This window comes from Simochromis diagramma, unplaced genomic scaffold, assembly GCF_900408965.1.
Source record: "Simochromis diagramma unplaced genomic scaffold, fSimDia1.1 OVJJ01000565.1, whole genome shotgun sequence".
Lineage (NCBI taxonomy): Eukaryota > Metazoa > Chordata > Actinopteri > Cichliformes > Cichlidae > Simochromis > Simochromis diagramma.
The window spans coordinates 2,549,799-2,570,042 of record NW_024387304.1 but is presented as its reverse complement, the minus strand read 5'-3'; the positions used below and the strand labels follow the sequence as shown (position 1 = coordinate 2,570,042).

Below are 20,244 nucleotides of genomic sequence, written 5' to 3'. Positions count from 1 at the left end.
GAGCAAAATGCCTGAACCCGCAAAGTCCGCGCCCAAGAAGGGCTCTAAGAAAGCCGTGACCAAGACCGCCGGCAAGGGCGGCAAGAAGAAGAGAAAGACCAGGAAGGAGAGCTACGCCATCTACGTGTACAAGGTGCTGAAGCAGGTCCACCCCGACACCGGGATCTCCTCCAAGGCCATGAGCATCATGAACTCGTTTGTCAACGACATCTTCGAGCGCATCGCTGCCGAGGCCTCTCGCCTGGCCCACTACAACAAACGCTCCACCATCACGTCCAGGGAGATCCAGACCGCAGTGCGCCTGCTGCTCCCCGGTGAGCTGGCCAAGCACGCAGTGTCTGAGGGCACAAAGGCCGTCACCAAGTACACCAGCTCAAAGTAAAGTGATCCTGCTGTCAGTCAACCCAACGGCTCTTTTCAGAGCCACCCACTCTGTCCTGAAGAGCATACGAGCTACCTTCAAACGTGCAGTTACTATGTTGCCGACTACTGCAATCGTGGAAATGCTGCTTTGTCACTAGGTGCTATTGATCCGCTACATTGACCCAGACTCAGGAAGTGTCGTGTGTGTGTGTGTGTTATGGAACGATGACAAAGTAACTACAAATACAACATTAATGCCACTTTATGTTTGACAGTCTTTCAGTGCATTTCAATGGCTCCCCTGTGGGCGGCGCCTCCGCTGCATTTCCTGCAGGACTGAGAGGAGGAGAGCCACCTCTGTCCCCAAAGCCACTCTGCTTTTTAACTCCAGCCCTTAAGACCATTTCTCACACCTGTAAACGTAAACTACTTACGCTCTGTTTGTGCTGCCGACACTTTATTCACTTTTAGTCACCAAGTTATTTATTCACCTATTCAGTCACTTTAATTTTAAAACTGTGTATATGCTGTGTATTTATTATCTCATTCTTATTGCCTGTTTATGCCCTGTCCTTGTCTTCAACGTCATGCTGCTCCATTGTATCTTAATTGCCCCTTGGGGATAAGGGGTAATATTATAATATTGTTTTGTTTGTTTTTTTGTACATATTCTAAATTCCAAATATATTCAATACAGAGAAAATTCAAAAAAAAAAAAAAAAAAACATCCAGCTTTTCTAGCGATGCTCAAAGAGGAATTTCCGTCAAAGCTATCTTCAATCTAATTCATAATTTGTTGGCTCCGTAGCCACCTTTCTATATGCCTTTAGATAGTACAACTATTGTAGCAAGTGCTGTGAATAAGATATATCTATCTGCTTGTGGATGTGTGTATTCACGTGTTCATTCGCTGTTGTTGTTTATAGTAGAGTCGGTAACTGTAGCTGGAAGGAAATGGACTGATGCAGACTAAGAGATCAGGGCCAAAGTGTGGAAGCGAGCTGATTATTATTGATTATTTTATTAAACCATGTAACTTGGATGGATTCGATGCCTGCGTGACCACAGTGCACACGTCTGCTGTTGCTCACAGTGGTCCAAGTGTCCGCTCATGGAATTTGTGTGTTCGCTCAGACACATGAAAAATTAGAGGGAACATTAGTCATGAGCCACGTCGTGTCTGTTTCCACGAGCTTAGGATCTGCTTTTAATGTAAATAAAAATGGATTTTATTATAAAAAGAAATGCAGTTACGTTTCTCATGTTTCCTGTAAAGACTGAATTTGAAAGGTTTGAAAGTATTTAAATGTCTCCTGTTGAAGTGAAACACCTTTTTTATTGTTGTTCTACATTTTATGGACATGCAGCTTCAAAACAATGCGTTAACATTAACTTTTACAAAATACTGTACAGTTTCTCCCGCACTTCTTTCCAAAACACAAAACTTGAGTGAATGTGGGATTTTATATTTTACTGAGCAGCTGCTCTAGTAGAGTCCTTGGGGAGAGTTTAGGGGAATCTGCCGGGACTGAAAAGGTCACTGTCCCAAGAAGGAAGCCATGGGATCATCTGGCCTGCTGCGTTTCATGCGGAAGGCCTCCATCTCCTCCTCAGTGGGCGCCTTTACTTCAAACAAGCTGTTGTACGGCCTCTTCCTCTCATCCAGCTGCATTAGCATCTCCACCTGCTTCACCCGCTTGTCCTCTGCTTCTAGAGCCTTCTTCAGCTTTTCCTTCTTCTTCTCCTCATCCTCCGAATCACTGCTGTCGGTGTCGCGCTTCTTGTTCTTCTTCTTCTCTTTCATCTTATCTTGATGCATTTCTAGCAGAGTCTTGGGCTGTTCCTCCTCCTGTGGCTCAGTTATTGCCTCTTCAAATGGAGTGCACTCTGAGTTGTTAATTCCAATTCCAGCTGATCCTGTGCAGTAACTCTGTTTGACCATGGAGTGGCAACACTTGTACCCCCAGAAGCCATCTTTCCAGTAGGAACCCCAAATACAAATGTGGTTGTTGATGAGCACGTCCTCCTCATATTTGGAGCGAGCGACAGCCTTTTCGAGTCCTTTCAGCACAGCGCCGTGACGCGAATACTCCACGTAGTCCTCCGTCTGGGCCAACAGCAACTCCCGCGGTGGTGCATCCAAATGCTCCTGGCCTCCATACTTCTCGAGGATGCTCTCCCTCTGTTCTTCTTTGAAGTCCTCCTTCTTGACCTTGAAGGAACGATGCAGCAGCTCTAGTTTGGTGGGGTCAGCCTGCAGATGCACCTCGGAGCCTTTCTCATAAACCTCCCAGGTAAACAATTGTGTTTGAGCCATGGAAATTGTGGCTCCACTGTAGCGAACAAAGTTGTCTCCAGCGTACCCCACTTCATCAGGGTTCTTGCCAGTGTTGGAGTACGGGTTCTCTCTCATTGCTCGCGTCTTTGGATCATAGTACGCTGAATTTGGATCCAGATTTCTCAAGTATTTAGCTGTGTCTTCTCTGATACGCAGATTCCTGACAGTGATTCGTCTCTTGGAGTCAAAGTTCTGACCGGGCATGTCGATGTCATCTGCATATTTGTCTTCATCCTCATCTTTACTGTCATGTTCCCGCTCAGTCTGGTCCAGTTTTCCCGAGGCCAACTCATCCTGAAGTTTCTGTGCTTTCAGTGTCCTCTTGGCCAGATCTACTTTGGCGTACTCTTCAACAATGCACTGATGTTCCTCGGGGTCGTAGCCATTCCAGCGATCACGCTTTCCATCATAGTCCATGGTGAGCTCTCCAATTGCAGAGTACTGCTTCTCATTCTTACTCTGTGGTCTTTGATGCTTTAGTGTGGGCCTTTTTGATGGGTCGATGTACCACGGCACTGATGAAATGTACTGTGGGATGTGGGGGTTTATGTCCTTTCCCTCCTCGTCCACCTCAGCTGGAGCGTTTCCCAGCTTTCTCTGCTCCTCCAGCTCCTTCTTCTTCCTCCAATCCTCTCTGGTCATCTTCTCGGTTTTGCCACGCCCACTCATTTTGAACCTTCTCTTCGCAGTGTTAACACTCAAAGGAAATGTGGCCCGATCGGCGCCGAGCCTGGCTTTTATTTACGCAGAGCGCGGGCGGCTTCGTCACACACCAATCGCAGACAGGTTCGCGGCAGCGCGCCTTTTCAAAGCACCTTCCTCCAATGAGCAGCACACACTTAGGCGGGGCGGGGCTCCCTCATCACGTGGAGCCCCTCACCAATCACGAGCCGCAGCGGCACCGCGTCACAGCCAGTCACACACTTTAAGAGCGGCGAGTCTCCTCCGCTTGTTACAGTTTCTGTTTTAAACGCAGGAAAGGCAAAGAGAGAAAGAATGGCAAGAACCAAGCAGACCGCTCGCAAATCCACTGGCGGCAAAGCCCCCAGGAAGCAGCTGCGGCCACCGGAGGCGTCAAGAAACCTCACCGTTACATGCCCTGCACCGTGGGTCTGCGCGAGATCCGCCGTTACCAGAAGTCCACCGAATTGCTCATTCGCAAGCTGCCCTTCCAGCGCCTGGTCCGCGAGATCGCTCAGGATTTCAAGACCGACTTGCGCTTCCAGAGCTCCAGTACTTCCAATTCTTTCCTGCTACACATAAGTTTACATTACTTACAGTAGAATAAAATTGACACCTCTGCTCTAAAGTACCTTTGGTAAACTCCCGTTGTTTAAATTGGCTATAAACTATGAATGTACATAACAATAAGCCTAACATGGATCAGATATTTTTCAGTTCATGTTCAGTTCACAGGTGCGGGTTTTTTTTTTTTTTTTTTGTTTTGTTTTGTTTTTGTTTTGTTTTCTTTCTTCACTCCCCAAAGATGTATAAAAATAGCAATTTAACACAATTCTTTGAAGTAACTTTGAGCATGGAAACACAGCATCGTCATGTTCCGCTGGCGTTGATCCAATACCTAGGCCACATCGCTGATGTTGGATTGAAGCTGACTTTTGGGAACTCTGTTAAACTAATCTCACTGCACAAGCTGTCTTCAGACTTTGACACTAACATTGATAACATACAGAAAAATGATACTGTGAAGCTGTCCAGATCAGTCCAGTCAAGTAGAGATCATAGATATAGCGCCCCCAGAGAATGACTCGCTGCCACTTTCAAGTCAGAAAATATAGTATTGACATTCTGAATAATCTGTTGCGATCATCTGTGAATGCTATTGCATGTAGGAAAGCCAATATAAACACACTTCTAAAACTACATTGATTCTGGAAGTATGGAAGTTCTGGTATTTCAAGGTAAAACCTCATTAACAACCTATTTGATCTGGGGACAACCAATAATATTTCATGGCATGACCTCCCCCCCTTTCTGGCTCCGTTGGAGGCACCACTGGTTATTGGCCTTTAATAAAGATATTAACTGGATATAAACTGTTGGATTGTCTCTGTGACACATGTAGTACTCAATCTCATATCGTGTACAGTACACAGCTACTTTCTTTTTTCTTTCTTTTTCTTTTCTCCTTTGTTTTTTTTCTTCTTCTTTTCTTTTTCTCTTTTTTTTCTCTTTTTTCTTTTTTTCTTCTTTTTCTTTTTTACACACAGCTACTGCACCCCAGGCACAGTCATGCTGTTCCTCATTTCCGCCAAAGGCCAGTAGATGGCCGTAGTTTCAAGCACTCCTGTTTTCTTTTACGTCCTCAAATCAGATGTAAATTCAGGAGTCCTTCAAGCAACCACTCACATTTGTTTCTGAACAGCCAAAATGAGTGGAAGAGGACAGGAAGCGACGGATTATGAATGAATTATTATTTAATATGCAGATAACAGCAGGGTGTGATGAAAACGGAAACACTGACTTTGCGATTGTCTCTGGTCAGAGGAGACGTGGTAGCAACTTTATCCCCTCTATTAGGGATGGAAGTGGAAAATTAATCGCCAATGAGAGCGAGAAAAGATACGTTGTCAGAGAACAATGCTTTTCCATGTTTTCTGCATTACCTTCAGACAGCAATGCTTTACGATCATTGTTAAATGTTATTGAGCCTCTTGAACCTTCTGTTTTTGATTCACTCCTTGGGGTGATAAGAAAAGAAGAGGTTGCAGCTGCTATCGAGCAACTGAATAACAATAAAACTCCAGGTTTAGATGGTCTCCCAGCTGAGTTTTACAAGTTGGGTATAGCGGAAGTAAATAAACTTTTAACCTCAGCTTTGAATTCAGGGCTTGAAAAAGGAGTATTATGTGAGTCTTTCTATTTTGGCCTGATGTGTTTATTATATAAAAAAGGTGATACAAGTGATATAAATAATTATAGACAATTAACAATAATGAATGTTGATTATAAAATATTAGCTAAAATAATAATGAATAGACTAGAAGATATATTAGATAAAATTATTGTGAGGGAACAGACATGTGCTATAAAAGGTCGCCAGATGTGGGATAATCTGTGCACCCTGAGAGAGGTAATATACTCCAGAAGAGACTCTGACTTTTTTATTCTTGGCTTAGATCAAAAGAATGCATTTGATTATCTTTCTCATTCGTATATATGGGCAGTTATGAAAGCCTATGGGATGCCGGACGGTTTCATCGCCAGGGTAAAATTGTTAATATAAAAAATCCATCATACAAGTCAAGGTAAATGGAAGTTTGACTGAACAATTCCATGCTTCGTGTGGAGTGAAACAGGGATGCCCGCTAAGTGCTGCTTTGTATGTCTTAGCCATCAATCCTTTATTGAAATTAATTAATAAAGACATTAATATTAAAGGATACTGTTTTAATGATGGCTATACAGTGACAGCTATGGCTTATGCCGACGATGTTACAGTTATTATTAGGAACCAGGACGAGTTGGATAGGTTGTTTTTTCACCTCAAACAATATGAATTGGCATCAGGGGCAAAATTAAACCCAGAAAAAACAGAAGGCGTGTGGTTTGGTTCCTCACTACAAAAGCCGAAAATAAACATACAAGTAAATGACGAAACGAAAGTCTTGGGAATTTGGATCAACAAAGGGGACCCCTGTTTGTCAAACTGGTCTAAAAAGGAATGTGAAATTAAAGAAGAAGTAGCTAAATGGGAAAATAAAAATACTAACTATAAAGCGCGAGTAAATATAGTTAAAACCCATATAGTATCTAAACTTCTCTTCCTTGCCACGGTTTTTCCTCCTCCTCACAAATCACTTTTACTTTTAAACAAATTGTGTGTTAAATTAATATGGGGAACAAACCGTGAGGTAACGAAACGAACCTTAATGTATAAAGGCAAAGAGTGTGGTGGATTGGGTGCGCCAGATCTCCGTATCACTTTGAGAATTCCTTTTATTAAAAATGTTTTTAGCGCTCTTAATAGGGGAACTCCGTGGATTAGAGGTAATGAAGCACAATGGGGAAAATTAAAAGGTAGGGCTAGATCCAATATACCGTATTATAAACTCCTTTTTGGCGACAGTGGAAAGACCTTAATATTAACTGGACACAAGTATGCACTAAACAAGTATACAATATAATTAATAGTAAAAATAATGAAGGACAGATAAAATATAAGGGCGTGGGCGTAGAAGAATACCCGCTAGTAGTTAAAAATATCTATGACAAATTAATCTCTGAAAATATGAGAGACACTGTGTGGTTGATTTCTGTTGGACATCTCCCCGTTAGAGCGGTGGTTCAGTGGAGCTGTTATGTTACCACCAAAGAATGTCCTATGTCACGTTGTGTCGAAGATGAAACACTTGAACATTTACTATTATCCTGTTATAGAACAGTAGAGATCAGACAACAGATGACTAAAATGGGTTTTGAAATTGATAACAACATACAAGCTATAAAATATGGTCTGTTTAAAGAAAAAATGTACGACAGTAAAAGACGCCTCTTTTGGCTTATCATGTGTGTCATTAACACCCACATTTGGAAAACCAGAGCCAAGGTGGTCATTGAGCAAAAAATGATAGATAGCGTTGCTGTGTGCAAAAATATCCTTACAGACCTGAGAAGGAGGAAGACTTTAGAACAAAACAAGAATAGCCCTTTACCTTGGGATCTTTTGAAGATATAATCAATGTTAACATGTTTGAGTAATTTAACTTTTGTATTAATGTATCTATTGTAAATTATTCTGAGCATTGCCAAGTATTTTGATGTAAACTTTTTATGTGTTGTTGCTTGTTAATTTGTCATGAATGTTGAAAATAAAGGTTTTTTTTAAAAAAAAAGAAAAACGACGGATTCGACTTTGCTCGTTCAAAGAAGAAACTGTAACCATGAGTGGATGAGGCAAAGGTGGCCTTTTGTATACCGCACCAGAAAGAACAAAGAAAATGCAATTACTAAAGAAAATGAGACATTTGTTGGAATGTAGGTTTAGTACTGTTTTATGTGGGGATTTTAATATGGTTACGGAAGAGAATGATAGGATTGCTACTACGATATTCAAAGAGTCCAGGGAAGGCAAACTACTTACACAAATATGTAATGATGCATCTCTTAGGGATTTATATAGGATCTTAAACCCTCAGACAATTCATTTTACAAGGTTTGACTCATTCTCTAAAACTAGAATAGATAGGATTTATATATCTTCCGAGATTGTAGCTTTAAGATATAATGATTTCCTAACTGATTTCTCTGATCATAAGGTAGTCAGAGCTACGATTTTGTGTGGCACTGACCCCCCTTCCACTTATTGGTAATTAAATACGAGCTGTCTAAGTGACGGGGCACTAGTTTTGGAATTAAAGTTAGAAATTGTGAAAGTTTTGCAACTTAAAAAACTCACAACATCTGATATACAATTGTGGGAGATACTGAAAGAACGGATGCGAAAATTTTTTAAATTTAAATGTAGAGAAATAAATTATGCAAAAAATATAAAGTATACCGAACAAGTAAATCAATACATATTGTTGAAGAATAAAAAATTTAGAAAAGAGGATGAAGAGAACCAGATTGAAAAACTTAAAGTCAGTATCGAAAAAGTAAATAATGAAATATTATTTAACATACAAAAATCAATGGGAGGTGATATAAATGGTAATAAAGATTATATGATTGGTGCTAACCAAAAGAAACGTAATAATGATTTCATTTCTTCTATAAGAGATGAGGGAGGAAACTCCTTTGTAAAAGAAGTAGATAAAAGGCGAGTTATCAGAAGGCTATGTGCCCATATGTTCTCTCCGTTATCTACAAAAACAAGTGCAGTAAAATACCTGTTAAGTAAAATAGAGCCTCTGGACTCCATCCAATATACCTCACTTTTAGGAAATATTACTAAAGAGGAGGTAGAATGTGTGATCAGTCAGTTAAACATAAACAAAACCCCTGGTTTAGATGGGCTTCCGTCCGAATTTTATAAAGTAGTTGTTAATGAAATATCCGAATTTTTAGCTACTGTTTTTAATGAAGGCATGCATGAGGGAACTTTGGGTGACTCCTTTTATAATGGATTAATGTGTTTGCTATATAAGAAGGGGGAAAGAGATAATATAAATAATTATAGACAATTGACAATAATGAATGTTGATTACAAAATATTTGCTAAAATAATTATGAATAGGTTTGAAGAGGTATTAGATAAAATTATAGAAAAAGAGCAAACGTGTGCAATAAGAGGTCGTCTGATGTGGGATAACTTGTGTACTCTGCGTGAAATAATATATAGTAGAAAAGATAAAGAATTTTTTATTTTAAGTCTCGACCAAAGGAAAGCCTTTGATTACATCTCCCACTCTTATTTGTGGGAAGTAATGAAAGCGTATAATATGCCTGAAACCTTCATCTCTATGGTTAAAGTATTATATAAAAAATCCCTTGTCCAGATTAAGGTAAACGGCAGACTGACCGAACCCTTCCGTGTCGAATGTGGAGTGAAACAAGGATGTCCTTTAAGCGCAGCCCTATATGTTCTAGCAATAAATCCGTTACTTAAAACAATCAATAGTGATAGCCGTTTTACTGGATACATCCTAAATGACACCTACAAGGTGACAGCCCTTGCTTATACAGATGATGTCTCTGTAATAATTAAAGATCAAAAGGAGCTATCAATACTTAAGGATTTGCTAACAAAATATGAACAAGCTTCTGGTGCTAAGCTAAACCAGGAAAAGACCGAAGGAGTTTGGTTTGGACAAAACTTAAAAGAACCTGTAATTGATTTAAAAATTAACAAGGAGATGAAGATTTTAGGTATTTGGATTACTAAAAATGATCCATGTCTTTTGAATTGGAAAAAGAAAGAGAGTGAAATAGAAAACGAAGTAGCTAAATGGGACAATAAAAATACAAACTATAAAGCACGTGTGAATATTGTGAAAACACACGTAGTCTCAAAGTTGTTGTTTCTGGCTACTGTCTTTCCCCCTCCTCACAAAACTGTTATTAAATTAAGTAAATTGTGTACTAAATTGATTTGGGGAACAAACCGTGAAGTAACACAGAGGAAATTAATGTATAAAGGAAAAGAAAATGGAGGATTAGGAGCGCCAGATCTTAGCATTATTATGATGATTCCTTTTCTAAAAAATGTATATAGCGCATTTGAGCGAAGCACCCACTGGATCCAAGGGAAGAAATCTTAGTGGAAAAAAATGAAAGGGAGAGCCCGAACGGGAGTGCCATACTTTAAACTTGTGTTTGGGGATCTTGTGGATCAGTGGAAATTGGATGACTTAAATCTTTTACAATTAAACTCAAAACAGATATATAATAAAATCAATCTAAAAAAAATGAAGGTACGATACAATATAAGGCTGTGGAAAAAGAAGAAAATCAGAAAATAGTTAAAAACATATATGACAAAGTAATATCCGAGAACATGAGAGATACAGTGTGGCTTATCTCTGTCGGACGTCTCCCAAGAGCTGTAGTTCTGTGGAGTTGCTTCGTTACTACTAAGAAATGCCCCATGGAGAATTGTGATGAAGATGAAACTCTTGATCATCTATTGATATCATGTTACAGGACGGTTGAAATAAGAAGGAGGATGGAAAAACTAGGTTTTAATATTGAAAATAATATAAAATCAGTAAGATATGGTTTGTTTAAAGAAAAGCTGAGTGAAAATAAAAGAAGATTGTTTTGGCTGGTGATGTGTATTATAAATGTCCACATATGGAAAACAAGGGCTAAAGGTGTTATAGAACAAAAAATGATAAGTAGTTTCACCGTATGTAAAAACATTGTAACGGAGCTGAGAAGAAGAAAAACGAGAGATATGAAATTAGGAAATGACTTGCCGTGGGAGCTTTTATTATTGTAATATGTAAAATAAGATGTGAATAATTTGTGCATGGTGCTTGTATTATGTGTATTTGTAATTGTGAATTTTGATATTTAAATAAAGTGATTTTAAAAAAAAAAAAAAAGCAAGGGTGGCCTGAGTTTATCCCTTCCCTTCTGCTTGTAGCCCTTGTGTGCTTAAACATGCCCCCTTATGTACCTTTACCCTATGCCTCTAAATTTGGCAACCTATGGGTAAGGTTGAAATATGGTGGAAGTAACGATCCACCTTCCCGCGATTATGTGGCGGAGGAACTCCTTTTCCAATCTTCTTGGGTAAACCCCCAGGACATCTATTCTTTCATCTCTTTACCCAATAGACAGGCACGTGCAGGGGGGGGGGGGGGCTAGAGGGGCTTGAGCACCCGCCCCTTTCCTGATGGGTGCCCAAGGTGCCCTTTTGTTGAGGCAACTTTTTTTTTTTAAATATTATTTTTTTTTTAATGTGTGTGTGCGTGCGGAGTCCTGTCTGTGCCCCTCAACAATAATATTTAACTATTAATCACAGTTTTGCTAAATAAAAGGATCTGGCTTGCATCAGTCACATGATCACATTTAACCAATGATCGCCCTTGACGGCAGAACGCGCTGGTTACGAGCCGGGAACGAGCTCACAAAGAGCACGCGCATTTTTTCCGGTCCGGAGCTGTAGGAGAAACACAAGTTAACTCAGAGACACAGACTGATGCGACAAAACCAGTAAGTAGGTGTACAGCGCACACTGTAGTGTGTAGCACCCAGGAGTATTAGCTTATTACGTACACGTTGGTAAGCTGTCTTGTTGCAACTGACGAACTGAAACAAACGAGCGTGCTGTGTGTGTAACAACGCGACAAACATTACCTGTCCTTTTATTAACTGCACAGGTAGTGCTGGTCACAGCTGCTGGCTACCTGTGTAAGGCTGTCATGGGTCTGTAGCTCTGTCACCGTTTTAGGGAACATATTTAGTTTTAAAGTAAGTTTCCGGGCTTTTCCTGCCTTTCTGGAGGGATTGTATTTTACTAAAAAACGATCTGCATGCCCACATAATTATGCATTATTATAATATTTTAAAAAACACATGCTGTATTTTAAAGAACATACATTAAGAAGCAGATTATATTAGATTTATATTTTAAATAAGACAAAATTTGGATTTTACAGCAGTAAAATGATTGTATCTCTGCAGTTTAAAAATGTAATAAGCTTTGCCCCTGCACAGAGTGGATAGTGAAACAAATGGAATCATCATAAATACATTATTTCATATTTATTACTTCCCCCTCCTCATTGCTTTATTATTGTAGCTCTAGTAATAAATAATAAAAAAAAAAAGATTCTGGATCAGCACCATGATGCCCATAGTATATACAGTATTCTGAAGAAGGTCTAAAATGTCACTGTGTGTGCGTGCATGTGTGTGTTTTATGTATATGGATTATTTTAAATTATTACTCATGATATAACATTGTCCAGACATGGCTGGTAAGGACATGAGGAGGAAACAGTTGGAGCTGTGTGAGGCTACTAAAGGCAGGGCTATAACATTTTTCTGTCATCATTTTATTATAGATTAAGTGCAAGAGTTGTTAGGTGTGGATAATTAGATTATAGTTTATTGCAATAGCAAGTTGTGCCTTGTTCTCAGAATGACAGCAAGTGGAGAGTGATATATGAAATGATGGGATGGAAGGAAGAAGAGAAGCAAAGAGTGATTCACAGGCAGAGCCTAAATTATTTCTCACAGTTTTTTGTTGCCTTATGGTTCCAAGCGCTGTCACCAATCTTTGCATTTTGTTATTATCTCACGACACTTGTTTAATCAGCTACCATCTCTCCTATGGACTTTTTAATGTCTACAGTCTCAGATCAACACAGCCCTGCCCTCCAGCACTATCCACAGCAACCCCTCAACAGCAACATTGTACCCATCAGGTAAAGCATCGGCTACGTTTGCTTTGCCTTTGTTGTTAGAAAACCCTGCAAAAAACCCAGGAGGAATAAAGACACAATGAGACAAAGTTACTTTTTTATGCTAAACGTGTACACGGGTGAGCTGCTGGAAAACAACTCACACCATGGACAGTGGCTTGGCATTTTTTATAGGCACAGATCACAGAGACGGTGAGAACAGGATAAGAAAATAATAAACAGATAAAATAAAACAACTCCATATATGGTGCTAGTCTAGTCAGCAGAAAGCTAGGAAAGACAAAACAATCTGAAACAATATGTCCTTGCTGGGAAAGTCTAAAAGACACTTCTAAACTAATCTAAACACAGACAAAGGGCATCTTTGTACATTTAAAAGAAGGTAAAGAAACATAGAATCATTTTTCCTCTAACATATTCCCTCCTGTTTTAACTTATTTTAAATGTGTACTGATTAAGTATGTTTAGAAATTTTTCAATTTTTTAGAATGTTAGCATAGTAGAAATGTAAATCATGTGGTAAAGGAATAAAACAATAAAATAATGAAAAGAACAAATGAAAGTACAGTAAAAGAAAGAACAAAAATAATAAACCTAAAACTACAAAAATAAAAGAATAAAAACCTTATGTTGTACCTGCATAACCTACTAATGCATTAATCAGTGCATGATCACTTGACAAGTCATTTTTAATCATCACGTCATTTATTAGCAGCTATTACAAGTTCTCCTCTAACAGCATTGCGACGGGATGCTGTTCTTCTTGAGGCACGGCAACATAAGCCGTCATTGTAGTTGTTATCATCTTTGAAATCATTACTCTTAGACATGGCAACACACACAACACTAGTATGAGCAGTGCTACCATGATGAAACCTAGAAAGACAAACGGCTTTGCTGCAGCAGCCAACCACGAGCCGCCAAACAGCCAGTCCAGCCAGCCTTGTGGTGTAGCTGCTCCAGATGTGTGGTCAGTGACATATTTCTGCAGAACTGTCAAATTCTGCAAAGCTTCATAAATGTCTCCTCCAGTTTCGTATCCGTCAGGGATAAACGTGCAACATGTCTCCCCGATCAGCTTGCAAACTCCTCCTTGTGATGCTGTCAGCAGATCTAGAGTCAGTCTGTTCTGCAGTACCATCGTTCTGATGGCCTTCTGTTCTTCTGCTAAGGCCGTTCCCAGGGTCTTGGTCAAGTTGATATGTCGTAGCAGAGCATATCGGTTGATCTCCACATGTTCCCGCACTCCAGCTACTCCAATGCCGGGGATCAAGCTCTGCAAGAATTTCACTCCTCCTCCCCAGATGCGAAACTCTCCCGGCACTCCAGTGTCTACTGTGATTCCAAAAGAGTTGGGGTAGGCGATGTCCACCTCACGTCTCCGTCGGCTGCTGGGGTGGTGTTCAATACTTTGCATGAAGAAGACGTGGTCTGATAATTGCACCAGGGCACACAAACACCCCCCCCCCCCCCCCCCCCATCTCTCGGGGAGCGACAGATAAGCTTTATTGCCACATAGAAAGTACCAGTCGGCCAAAACTCTGGTTCCTCTACTGCTGGGTGCTGTCCGTGCACATCCTGTCTGGTACTGAGTCTTTGTTTGTAGTGGCATCCGGTAGCTGTAGTTGGAGCGACAGTTGAGGCTCATCAGCGTCGTGCTTCTGGCACAGGTTGCGTTGATTGAACAGGCCATACACTTCCTCTCATTCCTCGGTGGGCAGAAAGTGTATATGTATCTACATAGGTGAGTAGGCAGCTTCCCCACTGCCCGCGATCCATTGTTCATCACACATACTGGCAGCTGCGCTGCGTTCAGTTTGTTTAGTAGAATTACATCAGGCAGTGGGTCTGAGACTTGGGGCCAGGTCAGTAGGTTGATCTGTCCGGAACAGTTCACATTCGTGAGTGACGATGACCTCCAGGTTGTGTTTGCTGGGATGCTGTAGTTGGCCTTGGACCAAAGAGTACCGTAGCCTGGATGCGTTGCCAGGCCCAACAAGCACCAACTGCGATCTTCTGGTATGCTGTATGGCCATAGGCCAGACGTCTGCGAGGATAGGGGCATATGGGCACATACATAGCAGTCAGTTTTATTATTCAAGCGAGCTGTAGTGTTCATAAACTGCCACCAGAAATTAGTGGCGTAGCCATGGGGAAACTTGGTGTGCTTTCCTTTGTCGTACAGTGTCTGCCTTTCCTTCATATGACGTGACTTGTTGTCCCTCACGGAAACAAAGATGAGGAGCCCGGCCAGGGTCAAGCCCGCTGCAGTGATAAGCAGCCAACACCTCATGACAGCAGGACACACCCTCCTGTTGTGAGCAGAACTCTCGGCCAGAAAGGCTGATCCCTCCACCGAGCAGGATCACAGCAATTGGGCGAGCCTGTGTCGGCTGAGTTTAGATGGCTTCACTTACTCTCCTGCAGTGGCTCTGATGGATCCAAGATGGTCCTTCCGCTATTTTGCAAGCGGTGGGGGTAGTGAGAAGAACTTGGTATGGTCCCTCCCACCTTGGTGAGCTCCAGTTTTTTCTTTGGAGCACCTTGATCAGAACCCAGTCATTGGCCTTACCGGGCTGTAATCTGCAAGACACTGGAGAGACATCATCAGGTTGTTGATTATGTAAAATGATCTCTTTGTTTTCCAACAGCTTAGACATCCATTCCGCTAATGTGGTTTCTCTGATTGATTTGTCTATTGGTTCACTGGTGATGGGCAGTGGGCAGTGGGAATGGCCTACCATGAATGATTTCAAATGGAGTTAGTTTCTGGGAGCCCTGCGTTAAGCGCATCCACATTTTCACTAAACCCAAACATTCAGGCCACGGCCTTCCTGTTTCTGCCATGCACTTCCTGAGCCTTTGTTTTATAGTGCCGTTAGTTCTCTCTACAAGGCCAGCACTTTGTGGGTGATAGGCACAGTGGTGTTTTATGCTGAAACCGAGTGCTTCAGAGACCTTGGTGATGACATCATTTACAAAATGAGTGCCGTTGTCTGACCGTATCAAAGCTGGGATGCCATATGCCATAAGGGGACGGCTGTGGAGCGTGTGAGCAGCTTCAAGTTCCTGGGAGTCCACATCTCCGAGGATCTCACCTGGACGACCAACTGCTCCAAGCTGGTCAAGAAGGCTCACCAGCGCCTCTTCTTCTTGAGGACTCTGAGGAAGAACCACCTGTCCTCAGACATCCTGGTGAACTTCTATCGCTGCACCATCGAGAGCATCCTGACCAACTGTATAACAGTCTGGTACGGGAACTGCTCTGCCTCGGACCGGAAGGCGTTGCAGAGGGTCGTGAAAACTGCCCAGCGCATCGCCGGAGCACCACTTCCTGCCATAAAAGACATCTACAGGAAGCGGTGTCTGAAAAGGGCTGGGAAAATCATCAAAGACCCCAGTCACCCATCACATGGACTCTTCACCCTCCTGCCCTCTGGGAGGCGCCACAGGAGCCTCCGGACTAAGACCACCAGGTACCGGAACAGCTTCTTCCCCACAGCTGTCAGACTCCTGAACTCTGCCTCCTGACATCTGACCCACGTTAAACTCATGGACTGAACATACACACACCCACAACCACCTACACACACACACAATGGACAACTGTACCCTCAAACACACAATAATAACATGGACTGAACCACCACTCACAACCACTAGCACTAGCACCTCTGTAGAAACTATCTACACCCTCACTTATCTTAACTGCACTACTGTATAGCTCTGTGTAAATAATCATTCTGTACATTCGATAATCTTTAATCCTACAACTGTTTACAACTTGCATAGTTCCCATTTCTGTATAGCTGTATATCTCAGATTCTGTAAAGTTATTTATTTCATATTCTGTATAGTTTTTCATATTTATATCCTGTTCATAGCCTGTACATAGCTTGTACTCACTACAGCCTGTACATACTTATAGTTATAGAATATTCACAACATACTTCATACCGTGTACATTATAACATACCATAATAGACCCATTTCTGTAATATACTCACATATCTATATTATTGCTAATATATATTGTAATATATCTATATCACTAAAGCACTTCTGGATGGATGCAAACTGCATTTCGTTGCCCTGTACCTGTGCATGTGCAATGACAATAAAGTTGAATTCTATTCTATTCTATTCTAATTCATATGTGGGTATGAAGTGGTTGCACAGACATTTTGCTACTGAAATTGCATCTGCCTTTTTCACTGGGTAGATTTCTGGCCACTTTGAGAATACATCTATAACCACTAGGGCGTGCTTCAACCCTTGGCATTCGCTTAGCTCAATAAAATCCATATGAATTGTGTGAAAAGGATAAGGTGGAGTGGGAAAACGGCCTCTTTTTGGTCTCAGGTTTCCCTGAGCATTATATTTTTGACACGTCATGCACGTTCTGACAAATTGTTTTGCTGAGGTTTCAAAATTTACAGTGTAGAAATGTGAGTTGACAATACTAGTCATTCCCCCTGTTGACAGATGCGTTGAGCCATGTGTCACTAACGCTGCCATTTTGTGGAGAGATTTAGGCAACACTGGCTTGCCATAGCACATCATTAAGTCGTTTGTCAGAACTGCACCGTGTTTTAGCCATTTTGCCTGCTCTGCTGTGCTTGCCGCTTTTTGTTCATTTTTCAACACATCCAGTGGAATCTGATGTGTGTGCACTGCCATCACTGTAGTGTTTGGCATTTGTGCCGCCTGTTTTGCTGCTCTGTCAGCAAAGTTGTTGCCTCTAGTAATCAAAAAGCCGTCAGTTTTGTGTGCTGCACATTTACATAATGCAAGCTGTTGTGGTAAATGTATTACAGTCAGCAGGCGTTGTAAGAGATTGGCATGCTGAACCGGTTTTCCGGTTGATGTAATCATTCCTCTGTTTTGCCAAATCTTTGCGAAATGATGCACAGCAGAGAAAACATACTGGCTGTCTGTATGTATGTTTATTCGCTTGTCTTTGTGTATTTCACATGCGCGTATCACAGCTATCAGCTCAGCGCTCTGTGCAGAACATGAAGCAGAAAGTGGTTTTGCTTCTAGTATCCTACTATCTGTGGTCACTGCGTAACCTACACAATTTCGGCCTGTCTGGTCTTTAGAGGCTGATCCATCCACAAAGACATCACTAAAACCAGCTTGTGGTTCAGCATAGATGTCTGGGCGGGGCTTGGTGTCTTTGTCTAATTCTGCGTGGCAGGCGTGCAGATCTCCATCACCTGGTGTGCTCACTAGAGTCCCTGGATTTAGTGTGCCACATTTTTCCAATGTGATGTGAGACTGTGATAGTAAAATGCCTACATACGAAAGCTGTCTGGCTTGAGTTAGGTAAGAGAGATTGGCTTGCAGCAGTATAGATGTGACAGCATGTGGGACCTTGACAACTAGTTTGTGCCCTAAAACAATGTCTGCTGACTTCTTCACTGCTTCTGCTGCTGCTGCGCACGCTTGCACGCACGTTGGCAGGCCAGAAGCTACAGCATCTAACTTACATGAGTAGAATGCTAGGGGTCGCTGTTTGTCACCGAAAGCCTGTGTCAGAACTGCCTTCATGTAGCCAGCCCCCCCATCAACATACAGTGAGAACGGCTTGTCATAATCAGGCAGTGCCAGGACTATGTTTGTTTGTAAAGCCATCTTTAAATTAGTGAATGCTGTGTCTGCCTCTACCGTCCACGTTATCGTGTCTCTTAAAGCAAGGTCTCTGCCATAGATCATGTCTTGCAGTGGCTGAACTGTCAGTGCATACTCTGGGATCCAAGCTCTACAGAAATTACACAAGCCTAAAAAGCTCATCATCTGCTGTTTTGTTGTTGGTTTGGGTGTGTTTTGCACTGCCAGCTTTCTGGTTCCCAGCAGTGTTTTGCCCTGGCCTGTGAGTGTGTGTCCGAGATAGATAACCTTATCACTCCACAGCTGCAGCTTGTGCTGTGAGACTTTGTGACCCTGTTCAGCCAGGTGCTGTAACACAGCGAGTGTGTTATCTTTACACGCCTGCTGTGAGTGACCGGTTATTAAAATGTCATCTACATACAGCAAGTACTGACCTAACTGTGGGAGTTTACAGTTAGACATTGACTTCTTCAGCGCCTCTGCATAGAGAGTTGGACTATTCTGAAAACCCTGTGGCAAACAAATGTATGTGTACCTCTGACTCTCAAAAGTGAAGCCAAACAATGGCTGTGAGTCTGGATGTAGTGGTACTGAGAAGAAAGCGTTTGAGAGGTCGATTACTGAGAACCACTGTTCTTTTGGTGTGACCTGATTTAAAATAGTGTGTGGATTCGCAACCACAGGTGGAATCTGTTCAGTCACTTCGTTTATAGCTCTCAGGTCATGTACTAGACGGTATGTACCCGTGGTAGCTTTTTTTAACAGGAAAGATAGGAGTGTTGCAGGTGGCTGTCTTTGTTTTTATTAGAATTCCTGCCTTCTCCATGTCCGCTATCACTGGGCGGATGCCATGTCTAGCCTCTGTAGTGAGTGGGTATTGAGATATCACTGGTCTGTGTTTTGAGAGAGGTTTTACTCTTACTTCATCTGCATTTTTTATAAGTCCTACATCAGCAGGGCCTGTAGACCAAAGAGTTTTAGGCAACTGAGGTAGTGCTGCCTGGTGTCATTCAGTCAGTTGGGCGTGTGTTGCAGCAACATCGGCTAGATGCACAGCAGGCCTGACTGCGACCAACCAACCCAGTGTGTGTCGGAGACAACCCGTCCGGCGGCCTTGCAGCCAGCCTTCATGAGTGTCTGCCATTTTTTCATAAGTGTCTGCTTCAACCCTGGCTAACACATTTCCTAAATCTTTCCAGTCTGAGTGATTGTCATGCGCTACAGACACATGTGGTTTAGCCATGCGGTTCAAAGCTCTCACTTCTGCTGACTGAATTACAGAGCACACTGCATTTCCCGACTTTGTGATATACAGGTGCTGTAAGGTCAACCTCTGTTGTCCTAGCTTCCACACTTGCTGATCATAAGGTGGATCTGGGCCTGGAGTTTGTTTAAATCTCAACGTGTTGTGATACTCGGTGGGTTTCTGGAAGGAGGATGTGGCGGGTGTATATTGACGGGCCACATCGTGTAGTGCTTTTAGCTCTGGCAACGCGAGAGTCCAGTAGTAATGTGGAACACCGTGGCCTTGAGAGAGACACACGCGGCTACTGTGTACTGTGTTACTATTATCTGGCTCTGGTGCGTTGTCATTTAGCATACACTCGGCAGTCATGCCATTCTCTTCCGGTATCACACCTATCTTAAGTTTTGTCAGAGCGTCTCTACCTAGCAGATTTACTGGACACGACGGGTCATATATGCATTTAATGAAGCACCTGCGGCCACTTTCTGTATGTACTAGTTCTAACGGGGCAGTTAGTTGTTGTACAGTGGTGTGGCCTGTGGCTGACTTCACAACTAATTTGTCCTTTGAAAACTGTAAGTTCTTAGGTGGCTGCCTCAAAACTGTTTTGCATGCTCCTGTGTCGCATAGCATTTTGATTTGCTACCCGTTCACATGGATCAGCAGCATTGGCTTGTATTCTGACCCTAATAGCAATTGTTCTATGTTAAAAACTTCTCCTCCCTCGTCAATATTCATGTCTTGTGTGCTGTCTAGTCACATATCACTGTTCTCCATAGATTCGCCACTGTTTTGCCTGCCATTGTGTCTCCTACTATTTTGTCTCTGTGGCTTACTCCTGCAATCTCGTG

General features: G+C 42.0%; 2 protein-coding genes and 1 pseudogene across 8 annotated transcripts in view; 2 read left to right on the top strand and 1 right to left on the bottom strand.

Moving 5' to 3' along the window:
* LOC120716696 (histone H2B 1/2-like) overlaps positions 1-416 on the top strand; it is a 31,213-nt gene extending 30,797 nt beyond the window's left edge. For 4 of the 7 annotated variants that reach the window (XM_040004285.1, XM_040004282.1, XM_040004280.1 and 1 more), the window contains one exon: positions 2-416. In XM_040004285.1, coding sequence (XP_039860219.1) covers positions 8-382 — 375 coding nt within the window. In that variant the 5' untranslated portion in view covers positions 2-7 and the 3' untranslated portion in view covers positions 383-416. The remainder of the gene's footprint in view (position 1) is intronic. The other 3 variants (XM_040004284.1, XM_040004283.1, XM_040004286.1) reach the window with 1 other exon arrangement.
* Positions 417-1,595: 1,179 nt separating this feature from the next.
* Positions 1,596-3,463, bottom strand: LOC120716676 (pre-mRNA-splicing factor SLU7-like). The gene has a single exon (XM_040004251.1). It carries the CDS (start codon positions 3,368-3,370, stop codon positions 1,901-1,903), a length of 1,470 nt encoding a protein of 489 aa, XP_039860185.1. The 5' UTR covers positions 3,371-3,463; the 3' UTR covers positions 1,596-1,900.
* A 183-nt stretch (positions 3,464-3,646) lies between these two features.
* Positions 3,647-4,487, top strand: LOC120716704 (annotated as a pseudogene).
* The last annotated feature ends 15,757 nt before the right edge of the window (positions 4,488-20,244 follow it).